Here is a 23,555-nt window from a genome sequence, read left to right as displayed (position 1 = left end):
TACAATATGAGTATGTGTTTATGTTTGTGATTGTAAACATGCACACTTTGAGAGCTGTTTTCTAATTCCGCCTCCGCAGCAGGAACATAAGGAAGATGGCACTGAGTAAAATAGAGAGTGTGCACACAGTGGGAACAACAATCTCAGTTACCATCTCCATGTGGCTGGTCAAAGGGTCTGCAAAGCACACAGACACACATTAACGACTCACTTGCACAATTGTGTAGCCTAGAGCAGACTGCTTATAAAGCAGTCTAATGATACTCAAGTACAGCACTCAAAGGGTTAATCATTTTCCTAAGTATTCTTTGATCTGATTTATAATGAGCATGAGTGTCCTTACCATGTATAAGTCTTAGAATATTGGCAGCAGTACTCCGCTGTTCCTCTAATAAAGAAAGAGAAATTACTCAGAGTTGGATGAAGGCACATTAACCCTTTGAGAACTGCATGCAGGTATTGGGCACAACTTCCATAGATATGAGTTATAGGTACAAGTTTTTGTCAAAGCTGCTGTGATATCAAAAGGAGCGTCCTTGGTTGCAAATTAGATTTAAGGCATACCCGTAAAACTTAAGATAAAGAAAAAAGCAGTTGCTCACTGTATGCAATAAGTACAAGCTAACGTTTGGGAGGCGCAAAGTCATAGTTAAGTTCAAGTTAGTGTTAAAAAGGCTCAAACTTCACTCTGTAAGTCAGACTGAAAGCCACACAATCACAGAGCAACAAAAAGACGATGCATTAATAAAAAATATATGTACCCCTTAAGTTCTACACTTCATCATGCACTGGCCAAACCTTTGGCATTTCTGCATGTTCCTTGGACTTTCTTCTAGCTGGAGGGGCAAACAAAGAAAAATCCTGTTAGAGATTTTTGGTAGCTAGTCTTTCTATTTCCACCTTTCCTAATTAACTAATAATTTGTTTATGTGCGTTCTGAGGTGCTGAAAGAACGGGAACACCTATTCAAGTCAAATCTGTTTATAATTGTAGATCTTATTTTTTCCTTTATCTGTTTTTAATATTTGGGTCAGAATCGTTATTTGTTTACCCCAGCTAGTTATTCACCTCCTGTCACCCTTAAACAAGGTAAGGGATGTTATAGGTGGACTGACCTGCGGCTAGGAGCTGGTTGCTGGAAGAGCAGGTCTCAGTGGCCTTCCTCCTCCAGTTCTCAACCTGTGGAGATGTTTGGTGCAATCACTCATCAGTAGCCTTGTGATTTACTCAAGGGCATTATTTTATCTTTTTCTTCTACTGTTTATATTGTTTTTATATTACTGTTTTTATTGGTTTTATATTGTCTTTTATTCTTCTCCGTCTTCTAAAAATGTACACAAGCAACCACTAAGCTAAATTCCTTGTATGTGCAAATGTACTTGGCCAATAAAATTATTCTGATTCTGATCATCAGAGAGTATTTACCAATTAATCCAAAGGTCATAACTTCAGAGAAAGAAATTGAGTGTATCTGTATATGTGGAAAGCTATTAACAGTAAAAAATCCTTAAAAAAAGGGAAGGGATTAGAAGCAGGTCTTGTAGAAACCACACCATCTCTCACCTCTCTCTGATTGGGGAATCCGTTGGAGCTGATGATGCGTTTGTAGTACTGAACAGAAGACTTGGGATAGCGGGGCTTGTTTTTGTTCCTGAAGTCCACATAATACAAGCCAAACCTCTCAGAGTAGCCTTCATCCCACTCAAACTTGTCCAGCAGGGACCATGCAGTGTAGCCTCTCACATTGACTCCATCTTTGATAGCTGAGTGACACCAAAAAAAGAGTAAGCTGATTACAAATTATTTTAACTACCATATAAAAATGAAACAGAAATGCCAATATCTTTTCTCGGTATGTGTAGTGTAATCTTGGTACGTAGAGACTACATTAACGTTAGTGCTCACTCGCCTTTTAGCATCTCATTGATGTAGTCTTTATAATACTGTATTCTCCAGTCATCACACAACTCTGTGCATAACATCTTCTCAGACACTCCGTTCTCTGTCACATAGATCATTGGGTTCCCATACTGAGTCTAAATGGGGAACAAATCACAGTAAGTTGCTTTTACATGAAATCAGTGACTAGAGGGGCAATGTGTTACGCTCATTTCAGTTGTTCATAAAGTAGAGCACAAATTTTAACAAGCCTGCTGTGCATCATTCACTACACACCATGGGATGCAAGATTCACCTTGACAAAATTGAGCAGGCGTCTGAAACCCCAAGGCACCGAGTAGAGCCACTCTGACCCGGGGTCCGGCCAGCGGGGGTCAACCAGCTCAGCCAGGTCGCGGTCAGTGAAGTAGCTGCTGCCACTGCGGCCTGATGGGTTGTTCTTCTGGGTGATGTAGCGGGTGGTGAAATGACCGATGCCGAGGAAGTCACAGGTTCCCTTGATGTAGCTCTTCTCTTGGGAGGAGAACGTGGGCAGGCGGGACGTCCCAAGACCCTGCTGGCCGCTCTTTCTTCCTGGACACACGGAAGGAACACACAATCAAGGTTAGTTTCAGGTCAGGTGAATTGAAAACTCTAAATTTCCCATAGGCGTGAGTGTGTTTGTGTGTAGTATGCTATATGATGTAGTATATGTGTAGTATGTACATGATGATGCAGTCAAATGATGTATATGAAGTATGTATACGATGTAGCAGGCTATAGGATGTATATGATGTGTATGTAGTATGTATATATGATGTAGTATGGTATATAACATGTATATGATGGTATGTAAAGCCCTTTGAGACTTGACTGTGATAATGGGCTATATAAATAAACTAGACTAGACTGATTAGAATCAAAATAATGACTTTCCCAATGACTAATACTACTTTCCATTTACACGATCTCTGATGAATTGTGCACAATGTAACTTGCCGATGAAGTCTTTCATCACTTGAGGATAGTCTCCGTGAAAGATGGGTGTGGCAAACCAGCCCAGGTAGAACTGGACGTATCTCTCAGCTGCTTCGATGTCCTTCTGGTTGCTGATGTCCACTGGCTCTCCCCAGTCCCCAGACAGAGAGATGCCAATCAGACCTGCAGATGTGGACAGCAGCTCTCAGTGCACAAACAGACTGTACTGTTGAGAGGTACAGTATATATTCAATTAAGACTATCTATTACTTGAATGGCTTTGTCCTTGTTTACCTTTTTGTTTCGCCCTCCACTGTGTGTCATATGTGTGCCAAACTTTAGAGTGCGCCTGAGAAAACAAAAGTTATTCTGTGTTATGAATAAGATTTCCATTTCAGTTTAAAGTCATTAAACTAGCACTTTCATTAATTGATAAATGACACTTTGATAGAATACATTTGCAGCCAGTCTCATACCTTGATTATATGATGGGCGGCCCGGTACGCTCCAGTTCCTCTTAGCTTCAGTCCAGGAGCATGCTCACCAGTCTCATAACCTTCAACTGCTACAGACTGTGGTTGAGTAGAATATCAGTTTGATTACAATACTGACATTACAGCAACAGGTAGTTATGTTAATCCAAACTCTACTACTGAAAAACTTCTTGTTGCAAGGTGTGAGTGCATGTGAAAACATTACTGCAAACCAAATTTATTCTGAACCTACCCATGGGTTGTTGAAGGTGATCCAGTACTTCACACGGTTGCCAAATCTTTCAAAGCACAGGTTTGCAAATTCATTGAAATGATTGACCATGCTAATATTCTGCCATCCACCATATTTCTCTTGTAAGACCTAAAAAAGCAGAAAGAGAAAGATCCACCCAGTAAAGAATTGATTAATCAATATATAGTGCTATAATAGAAAAGTATTGAGACTGAGGTTGGTGATGATCACTATTTTTTGTACCAACCTGTGGAAGATCCCAGTGATACAGAGTGACAATGGGAGTGATCTTGCTATCCAGCAGATGATCAATCAGATCATTATAATACTGGATTCCTTTTTCATTGATATGGTCAGCTGCAAAGGGTGTTAAAGCACAGAGTTCTCCTCAGCATTAGCCATCAACATACTGAATCATATGTGCCAGTTCAGTTCCTACATCAGTCACTCACACTTAATGCCAGTGGGAATGAGTCTGGGCCAGGAGATGGAGAAACGATAGTGGTTCAGCTTCAGCTCCTTCATCAAAGAGACATCATCCTGTGCAACATAAACACAGAGGACTGATATAATTATATTTGGTTTGGTCCCTCTCTCTCTCTCTCTCTCTCTCTCCCTCTCTCTCTCACACACGCACACACACAAACACACACACACACACACACACACACACAAAGTGGATGGGCAGTGTTTCTGTACTAGGTTTGTCTCCTGATCACCACACCTTGATTTTGTAGTAGCCCTCACAAGAGGAATCCCCCGTGTCATTACGTAGGATTTTGCCTTTCTTGTGGGCGAACACATCCCAGATGCTCAGTCCTTTTCCATCTTTGTCCCAGGCTCCTTCTGTTTGATAGGCTGAACTGCCGGCACCCCACGAAAATCCTAATAATGTTCCAACAACCAACCAACTCAGAGTTAGATGACATAGGAGACAATGTATGTATCCCAGTAAATGCAAGAACAACTTGTGTGCACAGGACTTGCTGAGTGCTCATACCAGCTGGAAAAGTGCCATAATAGAAGGAGCCGCGGTCGTTCTTTGTCCAGTCGAAGTCCTCAGCCGCAGACAGACACAGCACCAACATAAGCACATGGCACACCCTGACTGCACAGCGGGGCAGCATGGTATTCCTGAGCCTGCAGCACAGTCACTGTCTCGTTCTACTCCAGTCGCTCGCTGACTTCTGCACATACACAAGAACCATTCAGCATCACTTGATACAATCTCAATGGCACCACTCAGGCCCTGTACCAAGCTTGGTGTGGAGCAAAAACACCAATATGTCCAAGAGTATCTGCATACATCCACATGCATACACACACATGCACACAAACCTCTCCTTTGAAAAGTCTAAGATTAGAAACAGTGTAAGAAATTTCTAATATGATTAGAATAAATTGTCATCAGTCTAGAAGCATCCAGTGCAATGGACTATAGGGGGGGTCCCGTGTCCCTAATGCAGAGCCAAATGCCCCTATTCAGACTCAATGAAGTGTGAGCTCATTGTGCTGAGGCAGACTGATCCCTCACAAACTATGGTTTCACCTCTGTAAGCAAAGTTAATGTGAGAGAGGCTGATATGTTTACAGTACACTATGATATCACAACAGAGGGATAAAATAAGGAATAATTAGAAACTGGTGCAATGTGTTGCATTGTCAAGGTCAAATATCTTGGTTTTGAGTGCTCACAAGTCTTGGAAAATGAATAGAGACATCATATTTCACTGTGTAAATAATTTTCCATTACAGGTGTCCAAAAATGGAGATGAGCATTATATTTCTTTTATGTTATTCTAAAAAGCATGTAATCAGTCTGACCCAAAGGACACAAGTACATAAGTAAAGGTGGAATTATTCATCAGAGCTCTGATCCATGCTCAGATTTCTAACCTGAAACCTTTTGTCCATGTGCATGCCATAAGAAATCTTAATTGCAATATAAATTTCCTGTCATATGTACTTTTATTTTTTATAAGATGTACCTTTTTCTCTCTTGACTAGCTCCTATGGATTTGGCATTATTTGCTCAGTACTTCTCATGGAAATAACTTATTGAATTGCAATCTTGCCACCCTAGAAGCAATCATGTAGTGACATGGCTTTTCCACTTTAGGTAATTACAAAGTAGAACAATTTGAAACCACTTATTTGCAGTCAACTGCATCAAATACAGTAGAATTACAACACATGCCATTTTAACTTTGCGCACACAACAAAAAAGGAGAAAAATGCTACCACAAAATGCATCCCTATCACACCATGAAATTTGATTTGAATAGTAGATGTGCAGTTACCTGTGTACCTTACGAAGTATTCATTAGCAGAAGTATGTACTGAACCCAAGTCCCTGTGTGAATGTAAGCTCTCCTGGATCAGTGGACCATGTGGAAAGCTGTATATATCTATCGGTGCAATCCCTATTGTACGTTATCTGCTGTAGCACCACCCTTCTCCAGAGCTGTCCCTGCGCTCCGTGTGAAAGCAGGTCTGTATTGTCAGGCTCGCTGCATTGTTTTAGCTGTTTAGAAAATGCTGAATGGTTTGCTGGTGGAAAGTGTTTGCACTGCATTACCCATTTGCAAAAGTGGATGCCTAGGTCAGGTCAGGACAAGAATGTGACACAAGTATAACCTTGATTCAGTATTTGAGAAGGAAACAGAACAAAAATCTGTCCTCTCACTGTCCATACCCCATGAAGTATACATTCCTTACATCTGATAAGAATATGGTGTCCACCAATCCATTGTTTACAAAAGTGACTAGGACTCAGCATATTGGGTTAAGACTGGAGATGTATATTGTAAAAATCAGTCAGGCGATCCCTATGCAAAACATTTTATTTTGTGCTTACAATTATCCCTAATTACATAATGCAGATTCACTGCCCTCTTATATGGCCCAGCCATACATGTTCATGCTAAGAGACACATCTCAACTCCTTTGAATTGCTGCTCAGCCTCTTATCTTCCAGATGTACAATATCACCAGTAAGCTACAAGCACCTAATAATACCGTCTTACTGCATTACAGTGAGACATTTATCAGGAAAATGGACACAAAATTCTAAAATGGTATGCAATCCTAACGACATGCCTTGAACTAGGCAAAGGAGAGAACACTGTTACCACACTTCATCACACGGTGACTGTTACCATCCACTTATCAACACTTCATCACATTGAATTGCTATTCGCTCCGTACAAATAAATTAAACTTCTTAAGTGATACAAAATAAGTCAACAAATAAAGAACTGTCCATTTATGCATGGTTCTTCTTCGGTGGTGCAAATATTAAAGCCCACCGGAATACTGAGGCAGCTAAGAATCTCAGTAATCATCCTCGTCTTCTTCCTCATCCCCCTCAGGCACTAGATCAAGATTGTTGTCATCCTCTTCTTCATCATCTTCATCTTCCTCCTCCTCTTCATCTTCTTCCTCCTCTTCCATATCATAATCTACGGGGGCACTCAATAGCAGTTTGGTTTGATTGATCTCACCCTCATCATCAAGGTTGACATGAACCTGTAATAATGTGAATAAATCATAAACTTAGAAGGCATTTTCAAATCAATCTTAAAAAGTGTGTTACAAACAAAAATTTTAATAAACAAGGCAAACAATAAGAATGTGGGACATGAATTCAAACAAGAATAAAACAAGAATAAAATGTTAATAAAACTTTATAAAAGCCTGTCTGTAATTATATGCATTATAAGAAGTGGTTTACAGGCCTTAAAGGTAATCAGTAGAAAATTAAGTTTAAAACCATTCGGTAACACGTTAAAAATGTGGTTAATATGATCCCGTCTCTAAGTTTGGGTTCAAAGCCTTGCTGCTGCATAGTGCACTAGCATTCTGACTAAAGATAGTTACAGAAGTCTAAACAAGACAAAATAAAGGCAGTGAAAACTTTCTCACGGTCAGCAAAGGATAAGTACAACCAGTATGGCAGCAACATATACACTTTGTCATTTAATGAGTCACCATCTTTGAATGGCACAGACAAGTCTGCCAGATAGGTTATGCATGTTTCAGAGTCAAAAGAACGTGAACAGGCTGCACATTATAATTTTAATTTGTAATTGATTTAATTGTCCTTGTTTATTACTCCTAACTTTCATAGAGAGGAAGAGCATCACAGTTGATACAGCTGTTGAAATATGATGTGAAAAACACCCCACAGGTGTACAGCATGAATTGATAAACATACACAACAGCTATTGAACATATTATAACATGACTCATTATGATCTCTGACTCAAAAAGCAAGTTTTAACTGATAAATGAGGACTTAGCAACACTGTCTTCGACTTGACAGCTGAGTAACGAGAGTTGTGCTCTCTTTCTGATGCTCTGATAACAGTGCTATCACTAAAACTAATATCAAGTGTTCAAGAAATGCATTTTTTATTTCTGTTGTTCTTCCACAGCAATTTACCTCTGTTTCTGGGGATGAAGGTTGAGAGGCTCCTTCATCTATCTGAGCATTTATGATTGATTTCAAGGCCCCTTCTTCAAACTGAAACACAGAGGGAACACAGGGCATCACATCATATAAAGGCAGAGGTACAGTAGAAATACCAACTCCAAGAAACTCAAGTCCTGAACCCTCCCACTCACCTTCAACCTATTCAGCTGGTCCTGTAACATGACTTTGATTTTGAGGAGAGTCTCCTCTTCCTTCTTCAACTCCTGCAGACGACTGTGCATGTTTACTGGTATCGTTGCAGTTAGACCATTCCTCGATACTGAAAGTGAAACCAACAGATTTCAGAAATCCGGTAAAAAATCAGCTCATTAGCTAGCCAGCCACTACAGCTAGCTAAAATGCAGTTTATATAGTTAGCTATGCATTTGTAGCATATCTACCAAAAAGATCGGTATTTAACCATCACAACGGTACACACTCTGACCAACTCAGCCCTAATAAAGATGGTACGTAAGTTGTGTTCAGACTAGTGTTACTGCTAGCTAGCTGTTGATGAAAAGCGGCTTGGTTAAATAGCGGTATCTCCAAGCTAAGCTAATTCTCAGCCATGCAAAACAAACAAACAATAAAGAACAGTTTGAACTTGCTACCTCTGTTTAAACCTCTGCCTACAGCTCCATATCAATGTCGAAGTCGATGATACACAAGATTACGTTCAATTCCTGACTAGGTATTTCAGAGTATTTGTTTTCAGCTCAATTAGCAAAGCTGTTGACTTGTAGTAGCCAATGTTTTGTTGCAAGCTTCATTCATTCACGTGGCCCTGAAGTCATATCCGGCCTCATTCTGCCTTCAAGTGCTGTCGGAAATATCGCTACCACGGCATGAACGGTGCGAAAAACTTGACTGGGAATGTTGAGATTTTCGTGACGTTTAGGGACTGAGAGCATGGAAGCCTTATCAACAACGAATGGCAACAATGTGGTAAAAGTCATGTTTACAACAAGTTTTGCCTGGTAAATTAATTAGAAAAAAACAGTTACATGCCTGGTGTTCAAATATCTCATCTTCGTCACTCTGTCACTACAACACAAAGTAGTTCTGTGCCATTCAATTTCTAAAATACAATCACCACGAAAATACTTTTGTTCCAGGGTCCATTTTGTTGTTATTTTCGACCAAAACTCATATTTAGGTTGTGAGGTTCGAAAGTATGAGTTTATGAGGAGTACGTGAAGGCAGCATTAATAGTGTACGCCCACCAATTCATGCGGGTCAGTTGGCGACATCTTGTGGCATTACCAGGGATTTCGCAGAGTGGTTAACAACGATAGATTCTGCTTTGTGGTGAGGAAAAGTAAGAAAATAGTCGATTAGATCTTTAAGCGAGCGTTTTAGTCGGTAAGAAAACCTAGTGGTAGTCTTGCAATGTAAGTCAGTCGAGTAACTAAATTAGATTTTGTCCTATGTAACAAACTTCACAATACTTGCATACCTTGCAGTCTTAATGACCAAGTGGGCACGCAATAGTTATGTCTTTCTTTCCACCCGGTTATCAGTGCTCTGTCCTCCCCTCCAAACAGAGGTTTGAAGTGGCAGGTGTCAACTTTATGGCACTAGGAAGCCTAATTTGTAACAAATGTAGTTCATGGTGTTAGTCTCCCTCATAAAACATAAAGGTCACACTATTGGAAGACAAATAGGCCCTAAGCTAGGCCTGCTTGCTACTTCAGCAGACTGTATGCTGGGTAGGACTGAACTAATGCAAGGTGTAAATTTGTCCTTCATGCTGGCATAACTCCAAATAGTGGTTTTATTTTATGATTAGCAAGAGTAAAAGTGGAAAAAACACTTAAACACCAAGGGGTTTTCAAAGCAAATATCCATGTTTTAAAAACAAATTTGTTGGAAAAGCAAGTTTATAAAAGCCATTTGACCCAAACATGTTTTGAATTACTTGGAAGCTGGGATCACTTTCAGGGTACAAAAAGAGAACACACTTACTGTAGGATTTGCATGTATGTGCGGTTTGTCATTGATGGAGTGGCCCTTTGCAACACTGCTTGTTCGTCAAAGCATTTGCACTGCCCCATAAGCAAATATACAGCAGTCTTGCATGTTACCTGCAAGGCATGCATGTCCCCCCCCCCCCCCCCCCCCCATCCCCCAAACCCCCGGTAACATTGAAAGGGAGCAAGTAAAGTAGATAACGAATTCAGTGAAAACTCAAATAAATCACAGATGGAACTCATTGATGTGAACCAGATCTGAAACGGCTCTTAATCAGTCTTCAAAAAATGTTAGAAGAGCCCATTAGGTTCTTTATAGGATTCCTTGACTAAGTCCATCCAGATGTGTGCATTGATAATCACAGCACGTAGGCACGACTGGAGACTAACAATGGAGCCCAGCCAAGAGGACAGACATACCTGTCTCTGTTCACACACATGAAAAAGAGCTGCTGTAAGATGTAGGTTCCTCAAATTTCCTAAACCAGATACCTTCTATTGCTTTACTAGACAATCATTTCATGAGCAGATTTTAGGCCGGAGGGAAGAACAGCAAAAGGGGCTTACAAGGCTATTTATGTTTCAGATATAGCATTGTTCTTACTCACTTCATCCACATATAGAACTGCTTTATTCTAAATATCCTGTGACCAAAATGTACGTTTCTTATTATAGCCCGAAGATTTACTCATCCATAGTCATGTTCTATTGTTTAATCAGGATAGGATGTAGCCCACTTATCCTTATGGCACTCTGTGTGAAGGTCTTTAATGCCCATCCTGTCTGTGACTCTACGTGCCTCTACGTATGTCAGCCTATATTATGTCATTTTGGACACGATTCCTGTTTTCAGCTCATCTGTGATCTGCTTTCTTAATCTTTGTGCACAATCTCACTCGGTGGAAATATGTTGTCTGTGCCTAAGGTGAGAAGCAACAGCCGGCCGGTGTCATGCAGTCGGTGCCTCCACTCCAGACCCAACAGCGCTCCACAATGATGCCTGCATGAGAATGGCTATGGGAGCTGACGAGTTGGTGTCCGTGTTTCCCTGGTACAGGTCTGATATCCAGCATCTCTGATAATACAGGTCTGAACCACGCTAGTTCGAGCTATCACATTTACCATGTTGTGGTATGTTACCCTGTATAAGAATTTTAGTGTTTTGAGAGCCGAGCGCAGAGAAAAGCCTTGGGAGGCTGAAACCGGAGCTGTCTGTCAGTGTAGGGGAGACCCTCAGGATTTGGGGGTCAGGGGAGAGGTACTCTGAGGCCTGCGCCCCAGTAACGCAGCTGCCAGCCTCCCAGCGCAGACACGAGAGGCCCCATAGTGGCAGGAGGGCTTAACTCGGAGCTGGCTTCAGCAGCATGAAGGGAGCTAATACGCTACAGATATCACTCTGCTCCTTCAGAGCCACAGTTGCTTTCTCCTTGTCATCACACAGACTCTGTTGCTGCTACATTGCATTTTCTCCCTATCAGAGCTCTCCTCGGCAGAGCTGGGGCCCGGGGCTGAGGCCTGGCGGCAGCTGAGGCCGCGGGTCTGTTGCCCTCCTCGCCGCTGCTAGTGGTGGTCTGGTCTGCTGGTGGAGCGTTTGAAGGTGCTCCCACCGTCTGTGGAATGCAGCGCTGGGCGTGTTGGAAGAGGGGCCTCACAAAAGGGAGAGGAGGAAAGGAGGCGGGGGTGGGGAGGGGTGGGGCGGGGTGGAGGGGTTTGACCTTTGAACAGCGCCGTCAGGAAGTTATGACTCAATTTTCAACCAGGACAGTAAAGGAGAGAGCAAGAGCAGGGAAATGGAGGACGGACGAAAGATGGAAAAGGAGAGAGGGAGAGAAGATGATGATACAGATTGTAAGGAGAGGCCCAGGGAGATAAGATTGTAAGAGAGCAGTGAAGGGTTTGTGAAGTTGATGGGGGTAGGTGAGCCACGGGGGAATCGCAGGTTCCCGTGCAATCACAGCCTGAGGAAAACCAGATCATGGCTAGCACTGCATGTCATCTATCTGTGGCTCAGGAACAGGGCGCCCAGTCTGAAAGAGCCTTTCTCTGAGAGTTGCTTTTGAGTAATGAAGCTGTGCATTCTTTCAGTTAGTGCTTTACATGACTGTAATGTACCATAGGTCAGCCTATCTATAGAATATGGAGGGAAAGGTGGGGGTGGCAGCTCCAGGATGTTCCCTCTTAAGCAGCACAGTGATGTGGAGAGAAGCCCCGGGCGCCTATGAAAGGAAAGGGCTCATGTGGAGATGCCGGAGCCTTTGTTTCCAAGGAACTACCTCAACCTTTACATTTCCTGTCTGACCTCCCACACACACATATGCATGCAAATTGGCACGCACACTCAGTGGGACAAATGCATTAGAACACATTCATTGCAATCAGTACAATCTTCGGCACGTACACAGAGCCAGAAAGATATGGATGCATACTTTGGTGGTGAATGGTTGGATGTGTATAAGATAAAGCCTACTGATACAGACCCATATGTGCACAAATGCACATTATGTAGTTATAAATAAGTGCATAGACCTTCACACCCTTGCATGCAATATAACGGTCCCAGAAGGAAAATATGATGTGTATTTCATGTTCTGTAATGTGACCATTTGTGTTAAACCAAAACCCGCTCGCAGAAGTGAGGATGTAGAATAATGGCCTGGTTTACCTACCTTACATACTTTAGAGATTGTACGTTCAAACCTTTCACACTAAATCAATCAGCTGCTTAATCCCAGTGGGCATGCTGTCATTGAATCAAAGGAGATGATTGATAATAGTCTTAATCACCAGATTAACCATGGCAGTGTGGTATGATCCGCAGTGTGGTCTGTGTCCATCAACACTTTGCATAGTTGTGTGTGTGTGTGTGTATGTGTGTGTGTGTGCGTGTGTGAGTGTGTGTGTGTGTGTGTGTGTACAGCCAGGTGCCCACTACAGCTATACTGTTGCCCTCATTCAGTCAGGGTAGTGTAGTGAAAGCCAAGCATTACTCCCCCTGTCAGACTGGGAAACCCGATTATTGTTAATGTCAGCATTTTATTATCTTAAGCACTTATGTTCAAGAGGACACTTTGGGTTCAGCACCCCTATTCATGACAAGCTCATGGAAGCATATTTATTCCCCATTCAGATTTAATTTCAGTCAGTTTATGTGGCCTTTGTTTGGCTTTTATAGTGGAACCGATCTGTCTAGAGAGGTATAAGTGTATTTGGTGAAATTGGACAGGATGCGTTGTATGTTGTGATCCCGGGGAAGTGAAAGGCTCGCAAAGTGACACATTGGAGGAGGTCTGGTTCTCAGAAGTACCGTGGATGCATGGAAAACTGAAAGGGGCTGAAAGCATGGGCAGATCCTGGATGTAAGGCAATCCAATGTAACCACAGTAAAAAGCTGTTGATTTAGGTTGGGCTAAATGGAGTGAGCTTCTTTATGTTCCAGCCTGGGGAATGCCTCAGATCACGGCATGCGGTTTGGGCCTTGATATGATGTGGTTTGGTCGGGGATGACGGGAGGGACTCTGGGGCTGGGGCCGAGGAGAATGTCTCTGTCACAGCTGAAATCTGTAAACTAATTGACCACCCATACACAGCATTCCTGTTCCACCGGCCTTTCTCTTGGGACCAGCAAACAGACCCAGAACTCAAGCTCACCTCCCCCAGACCAGGCCCACTGACTGTAGTGTGATTAATTACACTTTCCCTCTCTCTCTCTCTCTCTCTCTCTCTCTCTCTCTCTCTCTCTCTCTCACTCCCCTGGGCCTGGTGTATTGGTCTGCGTAGTTCACCTCCCTTGGCACACTAAGTTAAACATCCTTGTAATGTCAGACCAGCCAGGAGGAAATCCACTGTGTTTTCCTTTTCTGCTGTCTTTTTTTCCTTTTCACAATAATTCATTAACAGTGAGGCTGCAGGCTCATTTTTCTCTTTTTGTGAGAGTGTTTTAATCTCAAATATCCAACTGCTTGGCTGAAAAATGTGGTGAAAGATATTTCGGGGTAAGGTAAAGGTTTTTTACTCTATTCACCACAACCCAAAAGAGTGAAAAATGACAGTGGGCGTTGTAAAATAACTTTTGGTACAGTACTGGACAAACTCAAGTTAGTAGTGCTGATGCCAAGGACAAAGGTCAAATGACAACACAAGGTCGGATTACTCCCATAGGACAGGCTGTATGGTCATGACACAGCCTAGGCTAGATAACACTGTGTAATGAATATTGAATATTGTATGTGTCATGTTCTCATGGTAATATGAGCCGAGAGCTTGGCTGGTTAATTTACAGTTCGGGATGTGTCCCTTTGGGCTTAATTTTCTGGCTGGCATCTTAATTGTCAGTGGTGGGAGGCTGAACTGCTGCTATCATTTCATCTAAAGCAAATATTGACTGAAGAGGTTTGGGCATTCCCCACATTCCTCATGGAAAGACCACAGGATAGGTACTGCGCTCCCGCATTTCCTCCTGCTTCTCTCACCCTCATTAACCCTCTGCCCCTATTTTCTCCACCTCAGCCAAAGACATGTAGCTTAGTCTATACATCACACAACCTATGGCTATGGTATTGATCTGTGTAAATTATTTTGAAGGTTTTTAAGCTTTTGGGCCATACAGCCATTCACCTAAACGATAGTCTTATGTTGTGTTGGTCCATTTTCCTCTGTGAAGTCCAGTTGGTGCGTATGACTGGGTGATGTCAGCAGTCAGCTGTCAGGATGGTAGCCTATGGTAATGGAGGTACAAGGCTGAGCAGGCCCATTGGTTGGAGGAATGTGTGAACACAGTGACAAAACCATTTATTTACAGGCACTTCCACAGTGAGGTCTAGCACCCGCAGCCCAAGTGCAACCCTGGGGAAGACACAGCTGCGTGCGAACGGTGTAGCGCCAGCCCCGCTCGCTTTGATCGCCCGACATGAGAGCGGCCCTGATCTCCAGGAACACCACCCATCTTGTCTGATATTCCGAGTGCACAAACTGAGACATTCCAGACGTGCGAACTGCCCGTGACAAATGATCACCCTTTGGGTTTTCAGCTTTCGCATGCCGTGGGCTTCTTGGCAGGGTGAAGTGGGTCTAGGGCTGAGAGTTTTCCCCTCTCTCTCCGGCTTCAGTAACTGGAGCGGCACCACAGAATGTGGACAAGTCCTGGTGTGGATTATTACATTAGTGAGAGCCTCAAGGGTGGGGCTATGATTTAATATTGACCTTTTTCAACACAGGACAGCCTGCACTCAGAACACTGCCAAGGCTGTGGGGACTGTGTGTCATTCAGTGGACTGTTGACTGGATTAAATCAACTTGAATAATACAGATCCTAGGCACAGCACAAAACAAAGTTGGTTTGGTTTCGTTTTAGTTTCAAGCCGTAACCCTCTGTGAAGAGAGAAGTGAAAATAACATCTATTACTGCCAGATTAGTCACTACATATTAGCGGGTGATGTTGGTTTTGATTTGTCTCCAACTCTACTCCGATTTCTCCTGCCGTTGCATGAAATATGTCCTTTTTTAGTTCACAACTGGAGTCTCAAGGTGTGCTGCGTGTTTTAAAAGGCGCTATAGAAGCCCATTGATTTCTCCAGTTCATTAAACAGGCCCCGCACTGTGCCATAACTGATGTCATTCTACTGCTTCCTGTCATTTTCCAACACAGGCACTGTTCCACATGTCCTCCTCCGGCTGCAAACTCCATGCAGTCAAATCCTGACATGATTGATTCTTTTACACTTCATTTCTAGCATTCGTCAAACTTCCATTGAATCATGAAACTTTGGCTGGCTACTCTCCATATGATCTAACCAGTAGTAGAACTGCTAGATTCTCTTGTGGACATAGATATCACAAATTGATTAGATTTGGAAATATGAAAAAATGTGCCATCAAAAATGTGCTACCTCTGTGCCATCCAAAATTTGTATTTTTCCCCATAAAATTAGCCTCAGGCAGTTGTATCACTCAAAGTTATATCAAATTGTATTCAACAGAGACAAACTAGATACTTAGTTTGGTACCAGGAAAGATAATTGCCTGTAGATTCTCGTGCTATGAAGTTGATTTCTAGTCTGGTCAGTCTGTCTCTCCACAGAGAGTTACATCTTAGTGTTGCTGGGTTGCTGTTGAAGTCTCAAGCAACGTTTGCATGTACTAAGTGCCCCCCACCTCTCCCTTTTGCTACAGTCTAGTGCAGATGATGATCACTGCCAGAAAAAGACGGCAGCAGATTTGACAAGAATGCTTACAAGATCTTAACAACTCTCGTGCGTGCATGTGTGTGCGCATGTGTGTGTGTGTATGTGTGTAGGCTCGCACATCTGCATGTGTGTGTTTGACATGCTGTTATCAGACATCTCAATCGCACAAGTCATGTATGACTTCCAGTTGTGGCATGTCTGAGGCAGAGCCTGATGAAAATCCAGCAGATGCACATTGTGGGGAGGGAAAGAAAGTGGATACTGAACCTCTTTGATCAAGTCCTCAATATCATTTTTCAGTTGCAGCAACTAATGAAGTAGAACTAATGTTTCTTCCATATACAAATCACACTCTTGGGGTGACCATGATTCATCACAGTGTCTTTGCTGCTCTCTTAGTGTGGCGCTGATGCAATACTGTTGGATGCACATTGCTGGTTGCAACAGTAAAAGATGATGGATTATTGCTGGAGCAAAGCACTATGTGTTGTATTTAGAGAGGACGCTGAGAGGTAGCAGTATTCATCCCTTTTCCCATAACTGGACTCTGTGGAAGTGCTCCTCCACCATTGAGGGTTACATTGTGGGACCAGGGAGGAAGTGTTGTGGAGGGGCTGTGAGGGCGTTGCTAGGCAACAGGGCGGGCAACTTGGCGTAATGAGCGCGGGGCTCAGGAGCTGTCTGCTCAGTGTTCCGGGTCCTGACAAGAACAGACAGGCTGGCCTGGGACGGCCTGCATGGAGCTGCCACCACGGCCACCTGCTCACAGCAATCATCACCAGCGCTCCAGCCAGCCACCGATACAGCATACAGACCCAATTAAGAGCTCTGCATGTCCCCCTCCAGCCAGCCATCACTAACACTCCTGCAAGTCTGACAAGGCTGCCTTTTTTCCCCCTAGCAAATCTCTAATTAACAATGGTGGTAGTGGTGAGGCCGGGCTGTACAGAGCTGCTGAAAGGGGCCGGGACTCTGCTCGGGTAATCAGCTTAAATACAGGTTTATTTCCTGCCCCCTGTGCCCTGCTGCTTCCAGCAGAGATTGCATTCTTTTATCTGTTTATCTCCAATTTCCTCTGACTTGTAACGTGTCTCTCAGACACACTGTCACCTCCACTTAAGGCTAGACTGACTGCTCCTGCGATCAGATGGTTTCAGAGCAGTGATCAGAGTTGGTTTTGGCAGGGCACAGCTCTCAACAATATCTCTGTCTGTTCCATTACTGCCTTACCACCTCCTCTCCATCCGCTCCCACCTCACTGAAGGCCTCTGATCTTAGCAGCAGAAACACCAGCGGATATCTGAGGGATCAGAGACGCTCATATGGAAATATACCCTTTCATCACACTGGACTTAAACATTTTATGGTCTTGTAAAGAAAATACATTGCTAAAGATAGAAATCGATCACAATGTTTTCGTTCCTGTAACTGGGCAACAGCACATTTCAATTTGTTACAATGAAAAATAAAAAAAGCAGCAAATTACATTGTGAAATGACCTCATTACCAGAGCAGGATTAAGAGAGCTGTGTGTTCCAGCCGAGAGCAGAGGAGGCGGAGGAATTTCCTTTCAGTGGGGAGGTGTTATTGTTGGAGCCCTGTGCATAGCCGCTGGATGAAATATCCTTTTCCCCAGTTTGGGATTGACTCTTGATACAGGACCGCCACTCTTGATTGTTCAGAATTATGCCCAATCATCTGCTTTGAGCAATTCAGAAAGACATAAAGATTACTTGTAATTAAAATGACAAATGTTATTGAAGAGGTCTGTCCCCTTTTTAAACAAATCTACCACTGCCTTTTATTTTTCATCTATACATCATATGATGCCTGTAAAGTGTCTGTTCTAGCTTGCAAAAAAGAAAAAGTTGGCCCTCATCAGGGTTTCCATTGGTCAATTTTCCAGAGCTTTCTGCTCTTTGACTTATATTGCGATTAGTAAGACCTATTCAGAATCATACTGTATTGCACTACATATGATTACTTTATAAGGCTATTGTAACCAATGTTTTAAATGAATAACTGCATTATCTAAGAGTGTTTTTCTATTCTGTCGCTAAAAAACGTTTTATTGTGTCCGTCACTATGGATGACAGTATCTTAAAGATGCTTTTTGTTTGTAATGACAAGCTTAAACACTTTGATATGTGCATTTGGTTAGACCTCATAAACAACCTATTTAATACTATCTTTTATGATGTGTTGTTGATTTGCATAAATGTATTTTCACACAATGCCTTTGGGAAACGATTTTCTTTCTCCCCTTCCCTTGGGTTGACTTCGGCCAAAGTTAGTACAGAGCCTAAGCAGCAGAGGGCGATGTTCATCAAACGGGGCAGAACCCTTTGCAGTACTACAGTGACTACAATGGATACAAATAGCAAGCAGGTCCTGAAGTTTTCTATGAATGACTTTATACTTGAAAATATTACCTCTTCCAACTAGTTTGCTTTTCAAACGACTGCCTTTTTCCTATGACCCGCAGTTTGATTTTTACCTCTGAAAGAAAAGTTGGCAGAATTGCAGGTACTAATGTATGATATTGTATGACTGTCACAGCCAGTACTTCCTTAGTATTGCTGTTTAGTATGTATATAATTCATCAAACAAGATAGATCTGTCTTCATGCTAGAGTGTCAGATATTTGATCCATTGTGATGGGTGTTACAGTGTTAATCACAGTCTGGTCTACCCATGACGGCTAAGGTGTCGAGCTGACATGCTTCAGGGGGGTGAAGCGGAGGAAGCCACTTCAGCAGCACCTGGTAACGCCTCTCAGATGAGACGCCGTGCAAACACCTGCTTTCCTGTTCCACTGGAACCCTCACAGCCCAGCAGCCTGTCTGCTTCAGAATTCGTCTCAGCATCATTTCTTTTTCCATTTACCGATGGCCTCTTGTGATTTCCATTGCTAATGCTGTTGATCTATGAGCAAGGCAGCATATTAATGTGTGTGGATGATTTTCACAGATTCTGCTGCTGTGGTGCTCGCCTACTATTGACAGAAAGTATAAGTTTGCAGTCTATGTGTCTGATAGGGAATGGTGATGATATGGTAGGGTGTGAATCCTCAATTGGATCTACTGAATTCTATGGACTGATGCATGGCTGTTTACTGTCGCTGTATTGGCTATTCTAGATACAATTCAATACGATTCAATAATGGTCGTGGAGTTAGGCGGGCTGAACTGGCTTATTGAGCTCTCCTTTCATTGCCTACCATGCATGGAAACTTGTGTACTGCCCAACACCCAGTCTGTTCCTCTACAGGCAGTGGTTTCAGTGCAGGAGGTTCAACAAATATCTAAATGGGGAGATTTGGGTGTGGGGCTGAAGAGAGGGGAGCAGTCTAGCACTAAACCTCACTCTTTACCTGCATTAGGTCATAGGCTTAAAAAGGGGAGGACCTCAGTCACCACCTCTAGCCCCCACGCTGCGGTAGCCCCTCTATGACAGATCGCTCTGAGCATGCTGATTTTTTCAGTTGTGAACAATGAACTTGCAGTCCCCAGTCCCCCGGCCGGTCCGTGAAGAGAGGAAGGGAGAGGGGGGAGGAAGCGGAGGGGGGTGGGGGGGGGTGGGAGTGCCTGGCGTTTCTCAGGCTGCCCCCGGACTGGCAGGGTCTACTCCAGTGAGCCCGGTCTCCTGGGCCCTCGTCTCGCTCAGCCCCTCAATATCCCTCTTTCTCTCTGTGGGGCCAGGGTTCCTCTGGATGAAATTTCAGCAGGGGTATGAGGGAATGGTTCACAGAGTTTAGCACCTTCTTTAACATAGGCAAAATAAATGACTTCTCCTAATGCTCTAATTGGTGGCAGTTTGATGATCAGGTATCACGGGCCTTCGGGGCTGAAGCACCTCGTTGTTTTGCTACAGCCTGGTGAAAGAGCCAGTCTGTACCTGTTGCTTCTAAGCTTTTTTCAAGAAAGGGAAAAATTGCTTAGTAGCATGGGGTCTGTCGGGTCCTCTGAACTGTCTTTTTTTCCATGAAGTCAAAGTAAAGCATTTGACATTTTAAGTTAAGCCTGGCTACTGATCTCTCCTTCTCAAAATCCCTGCCCCCTGGCTGGGATCTGCGTGTGAATTGTGAATCAAATGAGTGGCTTAAAAATGGTTCAGCCCCTGTGTGTTTCTCTCTCTCTCTCTCTCTCTCTCTCTGTGTGTGCGTGTGTGTTTGTTAGGTGAGTGTCTAGGCTGATGGCTCTTTATAGTCCTTCCATGTGTTAAAGATTTTGAGAACAAAAAGGACCGGCGGTGGAAGGAAGCACGACTGATCCACAGTAGTGCCTCCTCACTTTTCTTGAACTCTGTTCCTTCCCCAGACAAGAGTCAAAGTCAGAGTCAGCCCCCCACTGTGCTGCTGCACCGACGGCAAGGCCCGTACTGACAGACTAGATGTGTGTGCTTAGCCTCACTGATCAAATTGTCTCGCCTATGAGACTACATCAAACACATCCATCACTCTGCAAATAGCTGAACTGACTGAATGAGATGTCAGCCAGTTTTTGAGGTCACTGAATGGCACAGTATCGTCCACTAAAATAATCCTTTGATTTATCCAACATGTTTTTCCCCTCCTGAGGAAGACATAGCTCCCATGCCAAACCTTTTAACCCGTGCCAGAATGGGCTCGTAACACTGCCTTGTGTATAAATCAGAGTAAGTAAACTGAATTAATGATCAATGAATCAAGCAGCTCACTGACAGGCTGGGTCTGTGCCCAACACCCAGGCTGATGTTGAGAGTTGTGTGTTTGTAACTCTGGCTCAAAACAACTGTTTACTTATTGTCTGTGGAGAAGAACCAGACGTGCGAGTATATATTGAGAGGAAAGGTGTCTGGTTCATGGTCAGTTAAGGTTTGCATGTTCAAGACTCTTAAAAAAAAGGGAGTGAGCAGTGAGAACCTTTACCATTTTTTTAAAAATAATTTATCCACATAGTTGGAAAGCAGAGGGAGTTACAGAGTGAAACATTGTTGTTGGGTGAAAAACTGGTTTTGAAAAGGTTTCATAAACCCAAGTGTAGAATTTTCCCAACCCATAGAGGAGTATGTAATCCTTCAATTGAAGTTAAAACATGAAAATCACCAAAATTGGAGTTGGATAAGGCACAAGAGCAAAAGTTCTGGCTAGATTCAATCCTACACCAGTACATGGTGTAGGATGGCAGATTGTACACATGTTGAAGACTTAAGGTGACAAAGGGGCATTCTGTGTACTGGACAGTTGCATGCTCTAGTTTCTTTGTCTTCCCGCAAACCTCTCCATTCTTTTGTTTTGCATTGTTAAAGAGGGTCAAAGGAAAGTTAGGAAAGTTAAAATCTCTCAAAAACAGTGTTTATACTTTGAAAATAAACGTGAACCACATTGTTTTGTTACTTAGACCTAGGAATGTTGTTACTATGCTGAGCTTGTGAGTAGGTTTTGGACCATTAACTATGTGAGGTAAAACTTTTCGATGGTAAGTCAAGGACAGTGGACAGTCCTACAGTGGTGTCAGTTTGTTATTGTACTGGGTGCCTCATGGCTGTAGCATGTCACTTTCCATCACTTTCCCAGGTTAGCCCTCTGTAAGGCTTTAGGCTGGCCTGCTGTTTACAATACCTCCCATTCAGCCTGCTGCTCCTCAATGAAATTTCTATTTATAGAGGCCACTGGCGTGCAGAGAGTCATCTGCTTGTTCTGAATGAGGCCTGGTGGTTTTGACAAGGTTAGCTGGATTAAAGCATTGGAGGGGGGGCTGAAGGACAGGTCACAGGGGCTGGCTGGGGTGAGAAGGCCACCACGAGAAGACTGGCTGCCTTTATTATGTGTGATGCTCAATGTCAGCACACTATTTGGTTAAATGCCGGACATGTGATGAAGCTGAGTTAGCCAAACATTTACTCAAAACCCAAACTCCAGTTTTATCCCTTTAATGTGGCCTTCGTGTCTGCCCTGCACCTACGCTGACGCCAAGTATGCATAGATTGCTGTTCTTTTGACGGGAAGTCAACATACAGTAAGAGCTGTTATAACCAGTCAGCAATGTCATGCACAATGATGTAATAACTCTGACAACACTGGCCTATAGATGGCCTTATGGCCCCACCCATTCACCCAACCAATGGCCTACTGAGAAAGAGGCATTCTCCAATCAGAGGCCAGCCTTTGTGGAAGTGAGGGGTTTCATGGCTTAGAAAACATTTTTGACTGACAGCAGACATTGAGTTCATTGCTGCACCAGTCAGTCAAAAATACTCTGCATTCAGTTTTCTTAAAGATCCATTATTGTGCCAAGGGTCTGTTTGGCTTACATCCTTCAACTGACTGTTGAGGAAATGTTTTTTGCAAAATACAACGTGGCAAAAGAGAATGAAAAAAAAAGGCAATTTCCTTCATCCTTGCAGTTTTTTCCTCTTCTGCGTCTTTGTTTTGATTCTTTCGTGTGTGACGGTGTTTCCCACACAGTGGTGCTGCAGCCAGCTCGCCCTGCTCCATTGTGCTGCTGGCCTCTCTTTGAACCTGTGCAGCTATAAACATGGCTAAGTGCTCTCCATCAGTGGCAGGCTTGCAGGAGGACAATGCTGTGACAGGAAGGTGCTCTACACTGTCCCCAGCCACACACTCAGCCAACACTGGGGCCAAAGGGAGAGAGAGAGGAGAGCTTGGATGAGGCACTCAAATACAGCTCAATTACCAAAACCTCTGACCCTTGAGACAAATGTAAGCAAAGAGATGTCTGTCAAAGTCTAGAAAGCCCCCCCCCCCCATCACCTCTACACACACACACACACACACACACACACACGCCATCATTATCATCATCATCTGCCTCCCATGTTCCTGCAACCTCAGGCTGTTCTCTCTCCCCTAGCAGAGTTCAGCCAAACCTAAACACAGAACTGATCTTCTTCTCTCTTTTAATATCGAAATAGAGCCTCGTCCTGATCTCCGTAAGCTGCTGATTCGGTTTCAAAGCTTTGGCCAACTATCTTCCCCAGTATCTCCCAGAAAAACATTGTCACTGTGTGGTCAGGATAAGCTGCGTCGGGATGAAGTGCAAATGAATGCCAGTGTGGTCGTGTTTGGACAATTTAGCAAGGCTGCACAGGAAAAACCCTCAAAGTCATCTAAACACAGGGACTCCTAAACCTCCCGATCTCTCACGGTCTTGATTGAGCGGCTATATGATAGACAGACTCTGAGATGACTTAAGAGGGATCCTATTCCAGAGCAGTGGACAGCTTTGAACAGTTTGTGCCTTACCAATCAGTGTTTGTTTCCATGCTCAGAAAGCCTTTAGTGAAACTTTGCCTGTTGAATGCCCTGAGTGGCCTGTTTCCCTCTCACATGTGTATTTTTGTAG

At 43.3% G+C, this 23,555-nt stretch overlaps 2 protein-coding genes across 4 annotated transcripts; both read right to left on the bottom strand.

Annotated features, from left to right (window-relative positions):
- Window position 1: 1 nt before the first annotated feature.
- On the bottom strand, window positions 2-4,727 carry lctlb (lactase-like b). 3 transcript variants are annotated; one of them, XM_078283265.1, is made up of 14 exons: window positions 4,583-4,727; window positions 4,307-4,467; window positions 4,035-4,122; window positions 3,830-3,939; window positions 3,583-3,711; window positions 3,333-3,428; window positions 3,151-3,205; window positions 2,874-3,039; window positions 2,195-2,468; window positions 1,910-2,036; window positions 1,564-1,763; window positions 1,116-1,179; window positions 344-388; window positions 2-177 (listed from the first exon to the last, which is right to left on the bottom strand). In XM_078283265.1, exons 1-14 carry the CDS (start codon window positions 4,707-4,709, stop codon window positions 62-64), a joined length of 1,758 nt encoding a protein of 585 aa, XP_078139391.1. In that variant the 5' UTR covers window positions 4,710-4,727; the 3' UTR covers window positions 2-61. The 3 variants fall into 3 exon arrangements, with proteins under 3 accessions (XP_078139391.1, XP_071752541.1, XP_071752542.1); XM_071896440.1 differs by lacking the exons at window positions 344-388; window positions 1,116-1,179; window positions 1,564-1,763; ... (2 more) ...; window positions 4,307-4,467; window positions 4,583-4,727 and having other exon boundaries at window positions 3,583-3,672; XM_071896441.1 differs by lacking the exons at window positions 344-388; window positions 1,116-1,179; window positions 1,564-1,763; ... (3 more) ...; window positions 4,307-4,467; window positions 4,583-4,727 and having other exon boundaries at window positions 3,583-3,672.
- A 1,562-nt stretch (window positions 4,728-6,289) lies between these two features.
- On the bottom strand, window positions 6,290-8,821 carry snapc5 (small nuclear RNA activating complex, polypeptide 5). The gene is made up of 4 exons (XM_071896443.2): window positions 8,668-8,821; window positions 8,209-8,336; window positions 8,027-8,107; window positions 6,290-7,110 (listed from the first exon to the last, which is right to left on the bottom strand). The coding sequence occupies exons 2-4, from the start codon at window positions 8,296-8,298 to the stop codon at window positions 6,916-6,918; spliced, it is 366 nt and encodes a 121-aa protein (XP_071752544.1). The 5' UTR covers window positions 8,299-8,336; window positions 8,668-8,821; the 3' UTR covers window positions 6,290-6,915.
- Between the last annotated feature and the right edge of the window lie 14,734 nt (window positions 8,822-23,555).

This window comes from Centroberyx gerrardi, chromosome 4 (assembly GCF_048128805.1).
Source record: "Centroberyx gerrardi isolate f3 chromosome 4, fCenGer3.hap1.cur.20231027, whole genome shotgun sequence".
NCBI lineage: Eukaryota > Metazoa > Chordata > Actinopteri > Beryciformes > Berycidae > Centroberyx > Centroberyx gerrardi.
This window is presented reverse-complemented; position numbering and strand designations above follow the sequence as displayed.

Excerpts from the sequence above, each read along its gene's own strand:
- lctlb (XM_078283265.1), bottom strand. The coding sequence starts at position 4,709 with ATGCTGCCCCGCTGTGCAGTCAGGGTGTGCCATGTGCTTATGTTGGTG. Across the intron at positions 4,468-4,582 it reads TTATGGCACTTTTCCAGCTG|GATTTTCGTGGGGTGCCGGC; the intron begins GTATGAGCACTC and ends GAACATTATTAG. Across the intron at positions 3,429-3,582 it reads TCACCTTCAACAACCCATGG|TCTGTAGCAGTTGAAGGTTA; the intron begins GTAGGTTCAGAA and ends ACTCAACCACAG.
- snapc5 (XM_071896443.2), bottom strand. The coding sequence starts at position 8,298 with ATGCACAGTCGTCTGCAGGAGTTGAAGAAGGAAGAGGAGACTCTCCTC. Across the intron at positions 8,108-8,208 it reads ACCAGCTGAATAGGTTGAAG|TTTGAAGAAGGGGCCTTGAA; the intron begins GTGAGTGGGAGG and ends TCTGTGTTTCAG. Across the intron at positions 7,111-8,026 it reads CTTCATCCCCAGAAACAGAG|GTTCATGTCAACCTTGATGA; the intron begins GTAAATTGCTGT and ends ACATTATTACAG.